The sequence below is a fragment of the Taudactylus pleione genome, unplaced genomic scaffold (genome assembly GCF_031769625.1).
Source record: "Taudactylus pleione unplaced genomic scaffold, aTauple2 ptg000370l, whole genome shotgun sequence".
In the NCBI taxonomy this organism is placed as follows: Eukaryota; Metazoa; Chordata; class Amphibia; order Anura; family Myobatrachidae; genus Taudactylus; species Taudactylus pleione.
In genome coordinates this window covers 4,371,052-4,384,242 of record NW_028284771.1, presented here as the reverse complement: position 1 = coordinate 4,384,242, position 13,191 = coordinate 4,371,052, and the positions used below count along the sequence as shown (strand labels likewise).

At 44.9% G+C, this 13,191-nt stretch overlaps 1 protein-coding gene across 4 annotated transcripts in view; it reads right to left on the bottom strand.

The window, feature by feature from the left end:
• The window catches only part of ERAP1 (endoplasmic reticulum aminopeptidase 1), a 74,464-nt gene that overhangs the window by 27,758 nt on the left and 33,515 nt on the right, over positions 1–13,191 (bottom strand). For all 4 annotated transcript variants that reach the window (XM_088444626.1, XM_088444628.1, XM_088444629.1 and 1 more), the window contains 3 exons: positions 11,659–11,797; positions 8,689–8,823; positions 8,100–8,220 (listed from right to left, as the gene is read on the bottom strand). In XM_088444626.1, the coding sequence (XP_088300752.1) occupies positions 8,100–8,220; positions 8,689–8,823; positions 11,659–11,797 (395 nt within the window). The remainder of the gene's footprint in view (positions 1–8,099; positions 8,221–8,688; positions 8,824–11,658; positions 11,798–13,191) is intronic.

The following is a 13,191-nucleotide window of genomic DNA, read 5'->3' as shown; positions in this document are numbered from 1 at the left end:
ACCGTTAAAGGGTGCTGTAACCCCCGAAAGTACACTCCAGTCCAAACGAAAAAAAAAATTATTTTCTGTGTTTGTGAATTGTGTGCGCAGTAGCCGCACGTGCATCAACAAAGTAGTGCCAAGAGTGCGTCTGTGTCATAAGTAAAGGGCCGGCTGGCTTGACCGTTAAAGGGTGCTGTAACCCCCAAAGTACACTCCAGTCCAAACCAAAAAAAAAATAATTTTCTGTGTTTGTGAATTGTGTGCGCAGTAGCCGCACGTGCATCAACAAAGTAGTGCCAAGCGTGCGCCTGTGTCATAAGTAAAGGGCCGGCTGGCTTGACCGTTAAAGGGTGCTGTAACCCCCGAAAGTACACTCCAGTCCAAACCAAAAAAAAAATTATTTTCTGTGTTTAACCGTACGTATATATCAAATCGATATAACATAAATGGAGGACCAAACTTTCTCCGATAAAAATAAAATAGAGAAAGATCAAGAACCACTTCCTCCTAGTGCTGAAGCTGCTGCCACTAGTCATGACATAGACGATAACATGCCATCAACGTCGTCTGCCAAGGCCGATGCCCAATGTCATAGTAGAGGGCACATACAATCCGAAATGGCAAAGTTCAGGAAAATGACCTTGAAAAAGACATTTAAATCAGCTGAAGAGAAACGTAAACTTGCCAATATGCCATTTACGACACGGAGTGGCAAGGAACGGCTAAGGTCGATCCCTAGTATGTTCATGACTAGTGGTTCAGCTTCACATGACGATGGAAGCCCTCCTCCCACTAAAAAAATCAAAAGAGTTAAGCTGGCAAAAGCACAGCGAAGAACTGTGCTTTCTAAGAAGATATCACAAATCCCCAAGGAGAGTCCAAGTGTGGTGGTGGTTGCGATGCCTGACCTTCCCAGCACTGGACGGGAAGAGGTGGCTCTTTCCACCATTTGCACGCCCCCTGCAAGTGCTGAAAGGAGCACCCACAGTCCACTTGCTGATATGCAAATTGAAGATGTCACTGTTGAAGTACAACAGGATGAGGATACTGGTGTAGCTGGCGCTGAGGAGGAAGTTGGCGAGGAGGATTCTGATGGTGATGTGGTTTGTTTAAATCAGGCTCCGGGGGAGACAGTTGTTGTCCGTGGGATGAAAAAGCCCATCACGGTCATGCCTGGGCAGAAGACCAAACATTCCACCTCTTTGGTCTGGCAATATTTCTATCCAAATCCGGACAACAACTGTCTTGCCATATGTACCATATGTAAAGGTGAAATAAGTAGGGGTAGGGACGTCAACCACCTAGGAACATCCTCCCTTATACGGCACCTGCAGCGCGTTCATAAAAAGTTACTGTCAAGTTCAGAAACTTTGGCTAAGACCGTAAGCAGTCCAGGGACACCTAAATCCCGTTGTCCTGTTGTATCCAAGCGCCTGCAAACCACACCGTCAACTCCCTCCTCGTCAATTTCCTCCTTAGTCAGGATCGGAAGTAGTCCTGCAGGCCATGTCACTGGCATGACTGACTCTCCTATCCGGGATTCCTCTGGAGGATCCTGCATTGCTACGCCTACTGCTGCCGCTGCTGCTGTTGCTGCTGCTGGGAGTCGTTCATCATCCCAGAGAGGAAGTAGGAAAACCACTACTTTTACTAAACAATTGACCCTCCAACAGTCCTTAGCGAGGAGGATGAAGTACGACAGCAGTCATCCTGAAGCAAAACGTATAACTGAGGCCTTGACTGCTATGTTGGTGTTAGACGTGCGTCCGGTATCCGCCATTAGTGCAGTGGGATTTAGACAATTGATGGAGGTAGTGTGTCCCCGGTTCCAAATCCCGTCTAGATTCCACTTCACTAGGCAGGCGATACCGAGACTGTACAGAAACGTCAGAAAAAGTGTCCTCAGTGTCCTGAAAAATGCCGTTGTACACAATGTCCACTTAACCACGGACATGTGGACAAGTGGAACAGGGCAGACTAAGGACTATATGACTGTGAAAGCCCACCAGTAGCAGCATCTCAGAAACGCCAGCTCGTTACAAGGCAGGCTACGCTGTGTATCACCGGTTTCAGTAAGAGGCACACCACCGACAACCTCTTAGAGAAACTGAGGGAAATCATCGCCCAGTGGCTTACCCCACTTAGACTCTCCTGGGGATTTGTGATATCTGACAACGCCACCAATATTGTGCGGGCATTACATCTGGGCAAATTCCAGCACGTCCCATGTTTTGCTCACACAATAAACTTGGTGGTGCAGAATTTTCTGAAAAGCGACAGGGGCGTGCAGGAGATGCTTTTGGTGGCCCGAAACATTTCTGGCCACTTTCGCCATTCAGCGACTGCGTGCCGAAGACTGGAGCGCCAGCAAACACTCTTGAACCTGCCCCGTCATCACCTGAAGCAAGAGGTTGTGACGCGGTGGAACTCAACCCTCTATATGCTTCAGAGGATGGAGGAGCAGCAAAAGGCCATACAAGCCTATACATCCACCTATGACATAGGCAAAGGAGGGGGTATGCACCTGACTCAAGCGCAGTGGAGAATGATTTCCGTGTTGTGCAAGGTTCTCCAGCCCTTCGAACTTGCCACACGTGAAGTCAGTTCAGACACAGCCAGCTTGAGTCAGGTCATTCCCCTCATCAGGCTTTTGCAGAAGCAGCTGGAGAAAGTGAAGGAGGAGCTAAGACGGAGCGATTCCGCTCGGCATGTGGGACTTGTGGATGAAGCCCTTCATTCGCTTTGCCAGGATTCCAGGGTGGTCAATCTGTTGAAATCAGACCACTACATTTTGGCCACCGTGCTTGATCCCAGGTTTAAAGCCTATGTGGTGTCTCTCTTTCCGGCCGACACAAGCCTGCAGAGGTGCAAAGACCTGCTGGTGAACACACTGTCAGCTGAAGCGGAACGTGACACGTCAACGGCTCCTTCTTCATTTTCTCCCGCAACTGGGGCTGCCAGGAAAAAACTTAGGTATCCTAAGCAACCCGCTGGCGGTGATGCAGGGCAGGTAGGACCAAGTTTGGACATCTGGTCCGGACTGAAGGACCTGGCAACAATTTCTGACATGTCTACTGTCACTGCATATGATACTGTCACCATTGACAGAATGGTGGAGGATTACATCGGTGACAGCATCCAAGTAGGCATGTCAGACAGTCCATACCTGTACTGGCAGGAAAAAGAGGCAATTTGGAGGCCCCTGTACAAGCTGGCTCTATTTTACCTGAGTTGCCCCCCCCTCCAGTGTGTACTCCGAAAGAGTGTTTAGTGCAGCCGGGAACCTTGTCAGCGAAAGGCGTAGGAGGTTGCTTCCACAGAATGTGGAGAAGATGATGTTCATCAAAATGAATTATCAGCTCTTCCAGGGAGACCAGCCTCCAGAAGGTACAGAGGGACCTGTGGTGGTGGATTCAAGTGGGGACGAGTTAATACTTTGTGAGGATGAGGATGTACACACTGAAGAGGGTGAGGAATCGGTGGATGAGGAGGATGAGGATGACATCTTGCCTCCGTAGAGCCAGTTTGTGCAGGGACACATTAATTGCCAGCTTGTTTTGTGGGGGCCCAAACGAACCAATCATTTCAGCCACAGTTGTGTGGCAGACCCTGGCGCTGAAATGATTGATTTGTTAAAGTGTGCATGTCCTGTTTATACAACATAAGGGTGGGTGGGAGGGCCCAAGGACAATTCCATCTTGCACTTCTTTTTTTTCTTTGCATTATGTACAGTTTGGGGCCTAGTTTTTCTAACTGCCATCCTGTCTGCCACTGCAGTGTCACTCCTAGATGGGTCACGTGTTTGTGCCGCCCACTCGTGTCACTTAGCATAGTCATCCAGCTACCTCGGTGCAACCTTTTGGACATAAAAACACTATTGTGAGGTGTGAGGTGTTCAGAATAGACTGGAAATGAGTGGAAATTAAGGTTATTGAGGTTAATAATAGCATAGGAGCAGAGAAACCAACAAATTCTGTGATTTTAGCTGTTTTTATGCTTTTTTTAAAAAAAATACAGATCCAAAACACAAAACCCAGAACCCAAAACACGGAAGGGTGGTTTTGGCAAAACCAATCCAGATCCAAAACACGAAGAAAGATCCAGATCCAAAACCAAAACACAAAACACGAAAAGTGGCCGGTGCACACCCCTAGCCTATTGCGTGCCTAGCAAGAAGGGGCTGTTAGTGATGTGGGGTGTGTGACCAGTATTATGGAGGTGTGGCCTGTACTGTACGGTGTGACTAGCACCTACCTTCTGAAACCTAACTTACCCTCCCAATTTCGCTTATATCGATAGTGTAGTGTGAGAGGCTACAAAGGAACAAAGGTAAAACACTCCTTGTTAACATGTCCGTAATATGACAAAAAAGAAAAATGGCACTTAATAATGGCGTAAATGTGAAACCCCTCTACTAAAGAGCATACGGGTCACTTAGTGATGTCATGAATTTGAAAACTCTCTATATGGCTATAAGGGCATATTTATTAAAATGGGATGCAGTCATAATACAGACTGCAGGAATTCCGTCGTTTAGAATGCCGACGCCGGAATCCCGACACTTGTCAGAATACCAGCGCTGGCCTCCTGACCGCCAGGATCCTGAAGGTAAGTAACGGGGTTAGAGTGAGGGTTAGGGGTTAGGCAGTAGGGGGAGAGTTAGGGGTTAGGCAGTAAGGGGAAGGGTTAGAGTTAGGCATTAAGGGTGGAGGGTTAGATTTAAGATGCGGGAAGGGGGGGAGGCTAGGTGTAGGCACCAGGGAGAAAGAGTCAGGGCTGGGGTAGGGAGAGGGGGAGAGTTAGGATACCGACCAAAAGGTGTCAATATCCTAGTCTGCCCCTGAAAATTAAAAATCCATATTGACGCAAAATGACCGTGATCACTTTACTTATATCTACTGACCGTCCTGAGGCTACTGCAACTTTCCAGCTGTACAATGTGGCAAAAGCTGCAAATCGCTTTTTAGCAGGATAGCCCCACAGCAGGTAATGGGCTGACGCCATCTGAAGATGGCATTAGCCCTAGCAAGCAATATCTGCAAAGCTTCACTTTGTGGATTTTTTAAATACCCTTCTCATAAAAAACTATGTGAATAGCTGCTGTGGGAACCGACGGACAGAAAGCAGGAGATATCTCTAATATCTCCTGCTTTCCTCTAGGATACATCAGAAGGAAACTTAATTCTGCCCTTAAACATGTAAAAACAGCACTTTCGCATATTTTAAGGGCAGAATTGGTTAATATACTATAATATAAAATCAGTCATGTTGGCACTCACTGAAACTGGCAGAAATAACTTTACTGGGTGACTTTCAAATGATGCAACTTCATAAGTAATACAATGCACGCCGGCACTCCAGGAACATAAATGGAGACTCAGGGCCTGATTCAGACCCGCTTGCAAGCGGGTTGATGGTGACCCAGTGCGCACTGCGCGAGCCCCAGAGCGAGTGCAAAAAGCACTCGCTCCGTGGCTCATTACAAAAGGGGCGGCTGTCGATGTTGATCGACAGCTCACCCCGTTTTGTAGACGTGGCCGGGGGGTGGCTTCACAAACTGAGGCGTTCCCAAGCGAACGCCTGCTGTTTGTGGGTGGCCCCACTGACATCACCAGTGATATCAGTGGGAGAGCTTCTGGCTCTAATAGACCCGGAAGCTCTCTGGGGCTTGCGGCGACGAGACTACCACAAGGGTCTCGTCACAAGCCAGATGGTCGCGAAGGTCTTGACCATCGCGACCATCATCCTGGCCGCTCGCAATAGCTGTGTGTGGTCACCCACAGCTATGCGAGTGGCCTCCAAAAAAAACCAAAAAACAAAAACGCCCAGATTCAGAGCGAACGCTCTTTCAGAGTGTCCGGCTCTGAATCATGGCCTCAGCACAGCATTTTCAGATGTTTCAACATTTTAAAGCCCTTTATTTAGCGCATTACTCAAGAATAGCAGTTTGCTATATTTATACATATACACACAAATATCTTTCTGTGGCACTCTGGGACTCCTGTTTTGCCCATAACGTTCTTTTTACTCTAAGTTCCAGAGTGCTGCCAAAAGATATCTGTTTTTTGTATGCTACGTGCATATAGTTCAAGTGCTGGAAATTGTATATTTGTATCTGTGTGTGTGTGTGTATGTGTCTGTCTATATTACTATTTATATATATATATATATATATATACACACACACACACACATACATATATATATATATATATATAGTGCAGTATATGCATATATATCTATAAATGTATATACACACACAAGTATGGGAGCAGGAGGAAGGTGGGTGGAGCCAGGGCATCACAGAGCTGTGATCGGGGGAGGGGGTGTCGGGTAGGAGCCAGAACGGGGGAGCTGGGAGCTGGACAGAACTGTTGGGGAGGAGGAGCCAGAGTCGCAACGACAAAGGGTAGGGAGATCAGGATGGTGCTGCGATGAGGGGGGAACACAGATGAAAGGAGGAGGGGTCAGTAAGAGAGAAGGCAGAGCCAAGCATATATATTGTACATATATATTTAAATACATAAATACACATACTGTGTGTGTGTGTATATGTGTGTGTGTGTATATATATATATATATATATATTATACACATTTACCACAACAAGTAAAAACATAAAAAACTATAATCAGTGAAATCTTCAGTCAGTTAGTGGCAGAATGAGCATACCTTTTTCCAGGGCACTGCAGGACACGGACAACTAGTTCAAGACCATCAGCTGCAGCAGCAGCCAATATGCTGCCCCCGATCATCATAAACAGCCTGAAGGGCTGCTAGTTAGCTCAGCCTCAGTCACAACAATCACCAGACTGCCGACTTCCCGGAGCTGAGCTTGGCCGCGACCCGCGGCGCTACAACAGCAGCTATTCTGCACGGTGGTGGGGCGGCGCTTGTATCACACGGCATGACATCATGGCGCAGGGGAGGTGTAGAGAGAGGAACTGTACGGCACAGGGAGGGCTTGCGTAGCCTTCTACTGAGCCGCCATCAACAAATTTGTTATTCCCAGTACATTCAATCTCCGGCGGGCGGCCGCGGTGGTGGAGGGAGGTGTTAGGGTTAGCGGTTTGACTGGGTGAGGCCTCCGGCGGCTGCTTGCAAACTATAACAGGAGAATTTTTTTTCCTGTCTCCAGTGCAGCACAGCAGTTGCGGTGGGCCTATTTTGATATGGGGCCTGGAGCTGCAGCTCCACCCGGCCCATTGTTAATCCGGCCCTGATCCTGACAAATAAGCATTTATACAAGTATTGGTGCTACCTATTGGATTTTGGTCAAGCCAGATTACAGAGGTTGTTAGTGGGCTGTATTAACCAGTCACACAGCAATGTTGGCCTGGTCAGGAGGATGTGAAAGCGTAGAAAGATAAAATATGTAAAGTTAAGCGTGGACTGTATAGAGGGGATGTAATTGGGTAGGATAGCTTATGGAGGCCATGTGGGTGGTTCTGGAATTGATAAGCTTGTCTGAAGAGGTGAGTTCTCATAGAACGTTTGACGGCTTTGAGACTAGAGAAAACTCTTATTGTGCGTGGGAAGTCAACCCAAAGAGTGAGTGCAGCCCAAAAAAAATACTGTAACCGTGAATGGGAGCAGGTGATGCGTGAGCATGAAAGGCACAGATCTTGTGCAGAGTACAGAGAAGTCGGGTTGGGAGGTATCTTGAGATGAGTGTTGGTGTAGTTTGGTTAATAGCCTTATGTGTTAGTAAAAGTATTCCATAGTGAATCTCGATAGAATCCAAGTAACCAATAGAGGGATAGACAGAGCGGATTAGCAGACGATGAACGTTTAGCAAGGTGGATCAGCCTCACAGCTGAATTCAAAATGGATTTTAGTGGTGAGAGTCTGTTTTTGGGGGACATCATTAAGGAGATTATTGCAATAGTCAAAGCAGAATATAATGAGTGCATGCATTAGAGATTTTGCAGTGTCTTGTGTAATTTGTCATGGGTGTATTCTGGATATGTTTTTTTAGATGTATGTAACATGATTTGTAGACAGATTATTATTATCATCCAATTCAGATTCAAGGATAATAATAATAATAATAATAATAATAATAATAATAAAAAAGAAACCGACAAAGTTCTCCTAGTCTGCTGATTATACATTACCTTGCTTTGGCAATGGGTATGGTATGCGGAAATATTCTTCATAAAAGTCTAAAAGCTTTACAGCCACTTTTAATGCATACGTGGCTTGGTCTATCTTGTCGGGTACAGCATAAATAGATATCTAAAAACAAGACAAAAGTCTAAATATGCAGACTCCATTATAAGTAGCATGCTACTATTATAGCAATGGATAAAGAAATGTTGTCTTTGGTGAATAGTAAAACAAAAAATAAATTCATGTCATGCGTTTGATTAATATTCAATGTAAGTAACTAAAGAAATAGATGGGAATTATGATATACCATGATGCTTATTTCTAATATTCAATACTGTATTACTATGGGGTCATCTACTAACATATATGCAATTCTACTCAGGTACAGTAAGAAATATAAATCATACATCTACTGATATAATATGACTTGCACTAGACTGATGATTGGTTGCCGCTAGTTACTACACCTCTTACGAGTACCGTACAGTAAATATATATTCCTGTAGTCTGTCAACAATAGTTTGTCTCTTTTCTTCAGCCATTCTAATGAAGTGAGACATGTGTAACTGACTTGTAGCCTTGCCGAGTCCTTACCTTAACTCCATGATCTGTCACCTGACTGACGGATTTGAAGTCTGAAACAATAAATGCCACGAGGTACGTGCTCATCTTCACACTGACATCAAAGTGGTCTTCTAGGAGTCCCCCATCCACATACACAGTCTTCACCTGCAGGGAGAGAGGACGTAGTGCGAGGTGTGTCGGGTAAGAGTGAATAACATAAGAAAGATATGGTACAGGTTGAGTCTCCCATATCCAAAATTTCCAATATACGGAATTTTTTTTGCTTGACTGAGATAATGAAACATTTGATTTTTGATAGTTCAATGTACACAAACTTTGCCTAAGGCACAAAATTATTAAAAATATTGTATAAAATTACCTTCAGGCTGTGTGTATAGGGTGTATATAAAACATAACTGAAATTTATGTATGTACACAAACTTTGCTTGAGCCACAAAATTATTGAAAATATTGTATAGAATGACCTGCAGGCTGTGTGTATTAGGTCTATATAACACATAAATGCATTCTGTGTGTATATTGGGGTCCCATTCCCAAGATATCTCATTATGGTAAGCAAATATTCCAAAATACGGAATATTCCGTTACCCAAAATAACGCTCTATGGAGAAATCCTCATTTTACTACTCTGCACAACTGGGTATACTTGTCTGCCAACTCCGTAGCAAGAAATGCCCTTTCTCCACCTGACCCATTGCCATGACCAACGCAAACGCCACCATCTTTCTGCAAAATGAGTTTTCTCTATGGGTCTGATTCAGAGTTGTACGTTATTGCTGTTGCAGCTGGTGGATACGTGAAAATATGCGAATGCAGCAGGACTTGTACTAAGACGCCCACAGGAGCCATCACAGCTGTCCACAACTGTATACACATACTCAGCATCGGATGCAGATCAGGCAAACATCGATTCCCAAGTGAGTCTATGGTCACTCAGAACGGCCACTGTAACAGACACCGGAGCCATACGTACAGGATCACAGCTCCAGGATGTGATACGCCCCTGAAATGGTAGAGACACGTCTGCATTTTTAGCTGACACTCCCTGTTGCCACCACCTAAAGCTACCTGACTGTCAATCACACTGTGAATAAAGACTTACACCGTGTGACTACGATAATGTACCTTAGATTACACTCCCTGTTGCCACCACCTAATGCTCCCTGACTGTCAATCACACTGTGATTAAAGACTAGCTCCATGCAACTACGGTAATGTACCTTGACGCATGCACAGTGCCGAAAAAAAAAAATTGCTCCATTAACATAGCGTAAAACTCTGACTCAGGGCCAATGTGTATATGTAAATAAGGCGGCTATACTGTAAACACATTGTTTTGTCCTATGCATAATTTGTGCAGCTTAAATATGGCCCATTGTAGCATACTCGGTGTGGGAGCAGCCAGGTTGACAATGTGGAGGGCGTAATGTGCTCAAATTGGTAGTGCAGGGGGCGAGATGGTCTAATCACGTCATCATGGCCTCATTCACACTATAGAGTGCCATTATTACCGGCATTGTACAGTGAAAAGTGGGGCCTAGACCACAATGACACAATTCAGGTTGAATTGCATCAAGTCGCCTGGGATCACGCACTTCACGCGGAAAGTGGGCGGCTGCGAGGGGGCTCCAGGAGACTTGCCTACTTTTGTTCCAGGAGAGTAGGAATGCACGCATTGGAGGCACGTACTTTGTGAAAACAGCCTATCAATTCCTCTAGGAATATCAGAGCCCCATTGATAACACTGACAGCTTTTGAATTAATAGATTACATTCTTAGTGATGTCACTGGATACTAGCGAATCAACCATGTCAGTTGGCATTGCAGAATTTGCATGAATTTGTGCACCCCCAGAAGTGTTTGCATATATATGTGCCCATGCAGCTTTGCGTGGTTCTGCCATTTATGTCAGCCTACTCCTGGATGGACAGAGGAGGACCATACAGAGGAAGTTCTAATGCTGCAAAGTACTGAGAGAGAGAAATATACAGGTAGTCAGGGGCAGGTGCCAATAGTGGACGATGGCAAACACAGCACAAAACCGTATGTGATTGGCTGTTTTTGAACACTCCCCTGAAACTGGTTGGAGTTTTCTTTGTTGCTTTTGTGGCACCGATTATTATTTGCAAGCTCCCTGCTGTGTTAGAGGGGGTTTTGTCATTTAAATGATGCCAAATATCAAATGCATTTGCCACACATAAAATAAATGATGTACAACATGGGTGCAAGTGGGACGTACGTGTCTCTGATGTGTGTTATCTATCTATATACACATTACCAGGTCATAACAATAGTTTTTTAACATGTGTTTTGATAGAAAAAAAAAACACATTGGCAATTAGTTTTGATTTAAATGATAAAAAAAAAGAGACTACAGATCATAAAGAAGGTATAATCTTCCTTTTAGTGTATAAAGAAAAGTCAGAGCGCAGCAAACAATTAAAAAAATGACAAACAAATTTGTATAATATATGCATTTGCAATGGAAAATAACTTACAGTATACGCTTCAGAGGTGAATTCCCAATTAGAAGCGTCTAGTTAGTGCCAGTGACAGACATTATTATCAGTAGCTTGTGTCTGCACCAATCCTTGGGCATCTGCAATTGATGGTGTAATTGTGTTTTTGTGGAGGGCTGCCTCCGTTCGCAGTGAATACCCCCTTGCTGTACTCAATCAGCGTTTGCATGTCCCTTCCCCCCTTTGTTCTCGCTCTCTAACGGTAAGGAGGCAGAAGTAACACATTTGCATACAGACACAGCGTACGCCTCCACAGTATAAATTTGCATATTTTACACTAAGCACACGGGTGTACATCCAACTCAGCATGAGGCTGTAAACACTTAAGTAGTTCAATATTAAAACAAAGGATTGTACCACAGTTATCTTTCTTTTTAACAGCCCTTGTACTTGATTGTTAATTATTATTAGAGAGCTGTCTTTTGAGTGTTTCACAAAACAAATAGTGAAAACCACGTACTATGGGCATGTTGGACACTGCGCTATACTTCGCTTCTCTTCGGATCTTAATTGAGTAACTGGCTTTGAAGGCTGGCTCATCAAAACAAGGGAAGGCCATTCGCGCAGCTGTAGGCTCAAACTGGGTTGATGCAAGCACTCTGTAAGAGATTGGTAAATAGGAAGATATATACATTTGAAGTTAAATATCGTAGACAAAAAACACAACTATCTAAACAAGGATCACTAATGACAGTACATATGTTGCAGATGGATCCCACTGGTTATGGAATGTCACACAATAATTGGTGAATTTGCTAAAGGTAAGCAAGACATGTTATTCCCCTACAGATATTGCACACCGCTAGTGTGAAATAAACAGATGCTCAGTCATTTGGCAAATTCTGGGCCTGATTCAGAGCCGGACGCTCTTTGAGAGCGCTCGCTCTAAATCAGGGCGTCCCTGTTTTTTTTTTAAAGACGGCCTCCTGGCCGCTCGCTAAGCTGTGGGTGACCACCCACAGCTTTAGCGAGCGGCCAGGTGATGGTCGTGGCCATCGCGGCTTGCGACGAGACCCTTGTGGTAGGGTCTCGTTCCCCCAAGCCCCAGTGAGCTTTTGGCTCTAATAGAGCCAGAAACTCACCCACTGACATCACTCGTGATGTCAGTGGAGCTGCCCCCAAACGGCAGGCATTCCTTCGGGAACGCCTCCGTTTGGCCATCCACCCCCCCTGTCCGCCTACAAAATGGGGCAAGCTGTCAATCACAATCGACAGCTGCCCCGCTTTGGTGCGAGACCCGTAGTGACGGAGCGCCAGTCGCTGGCCGGGTCTCGCGCATGCCGGAGCCAGCTCCGGCATGCGCAGTAGGGGACCACTGACCAGCTTGTAAGCGCTATGCGCTCGCGAGCGGGTCTGAATCAGGCCCTCTGTTCTACAGACACATTTTGGCTGATTCTATTAGTCACCAAGCTCCGTAGTAAACTTCACCGATATTTTTTTGTGCACATTAATGACAAATATAGTAATGAAAACATTGCTCAAATTTGCTTGCAACCCTGAGGTAGAAGCAGAAATGAGCGAAGATCATTACCTAAACTTAACATAGAAACATGATGTGTTAAGCAGCTGTAGAGACCTCATGGTTAATTAAATTGGTCCCAATGAAATATGCAACCTCTTGCTATACTTATGAAAATGTAGAACTGACTGAAACATCTTTTACTCAATTACAGACCAGTCAGCTATCTCATCAATGGGCATCCAAAACCAAAGGTGGTCCTGGGCAACATGTGATGCCTCCAGGGTCCATTGCTGTAAAATAGGACAGAAAATACTACATTTTATATTTTTTTGCACCTATCTAAAATCAATGTAAAATAGTAAAAATATGTATAGAAGATGGTTTCTATACATATGGTTCAACACTACAAATGTATACATATAGTTGTGTGCAACACCCAATAGAAGAGCACATTACACACTCAGTCTATTTACTAAGCAGTGTTAGGAGACAGAGTGACAGACAGCACAGACTGTCAAACGACTGCACGAT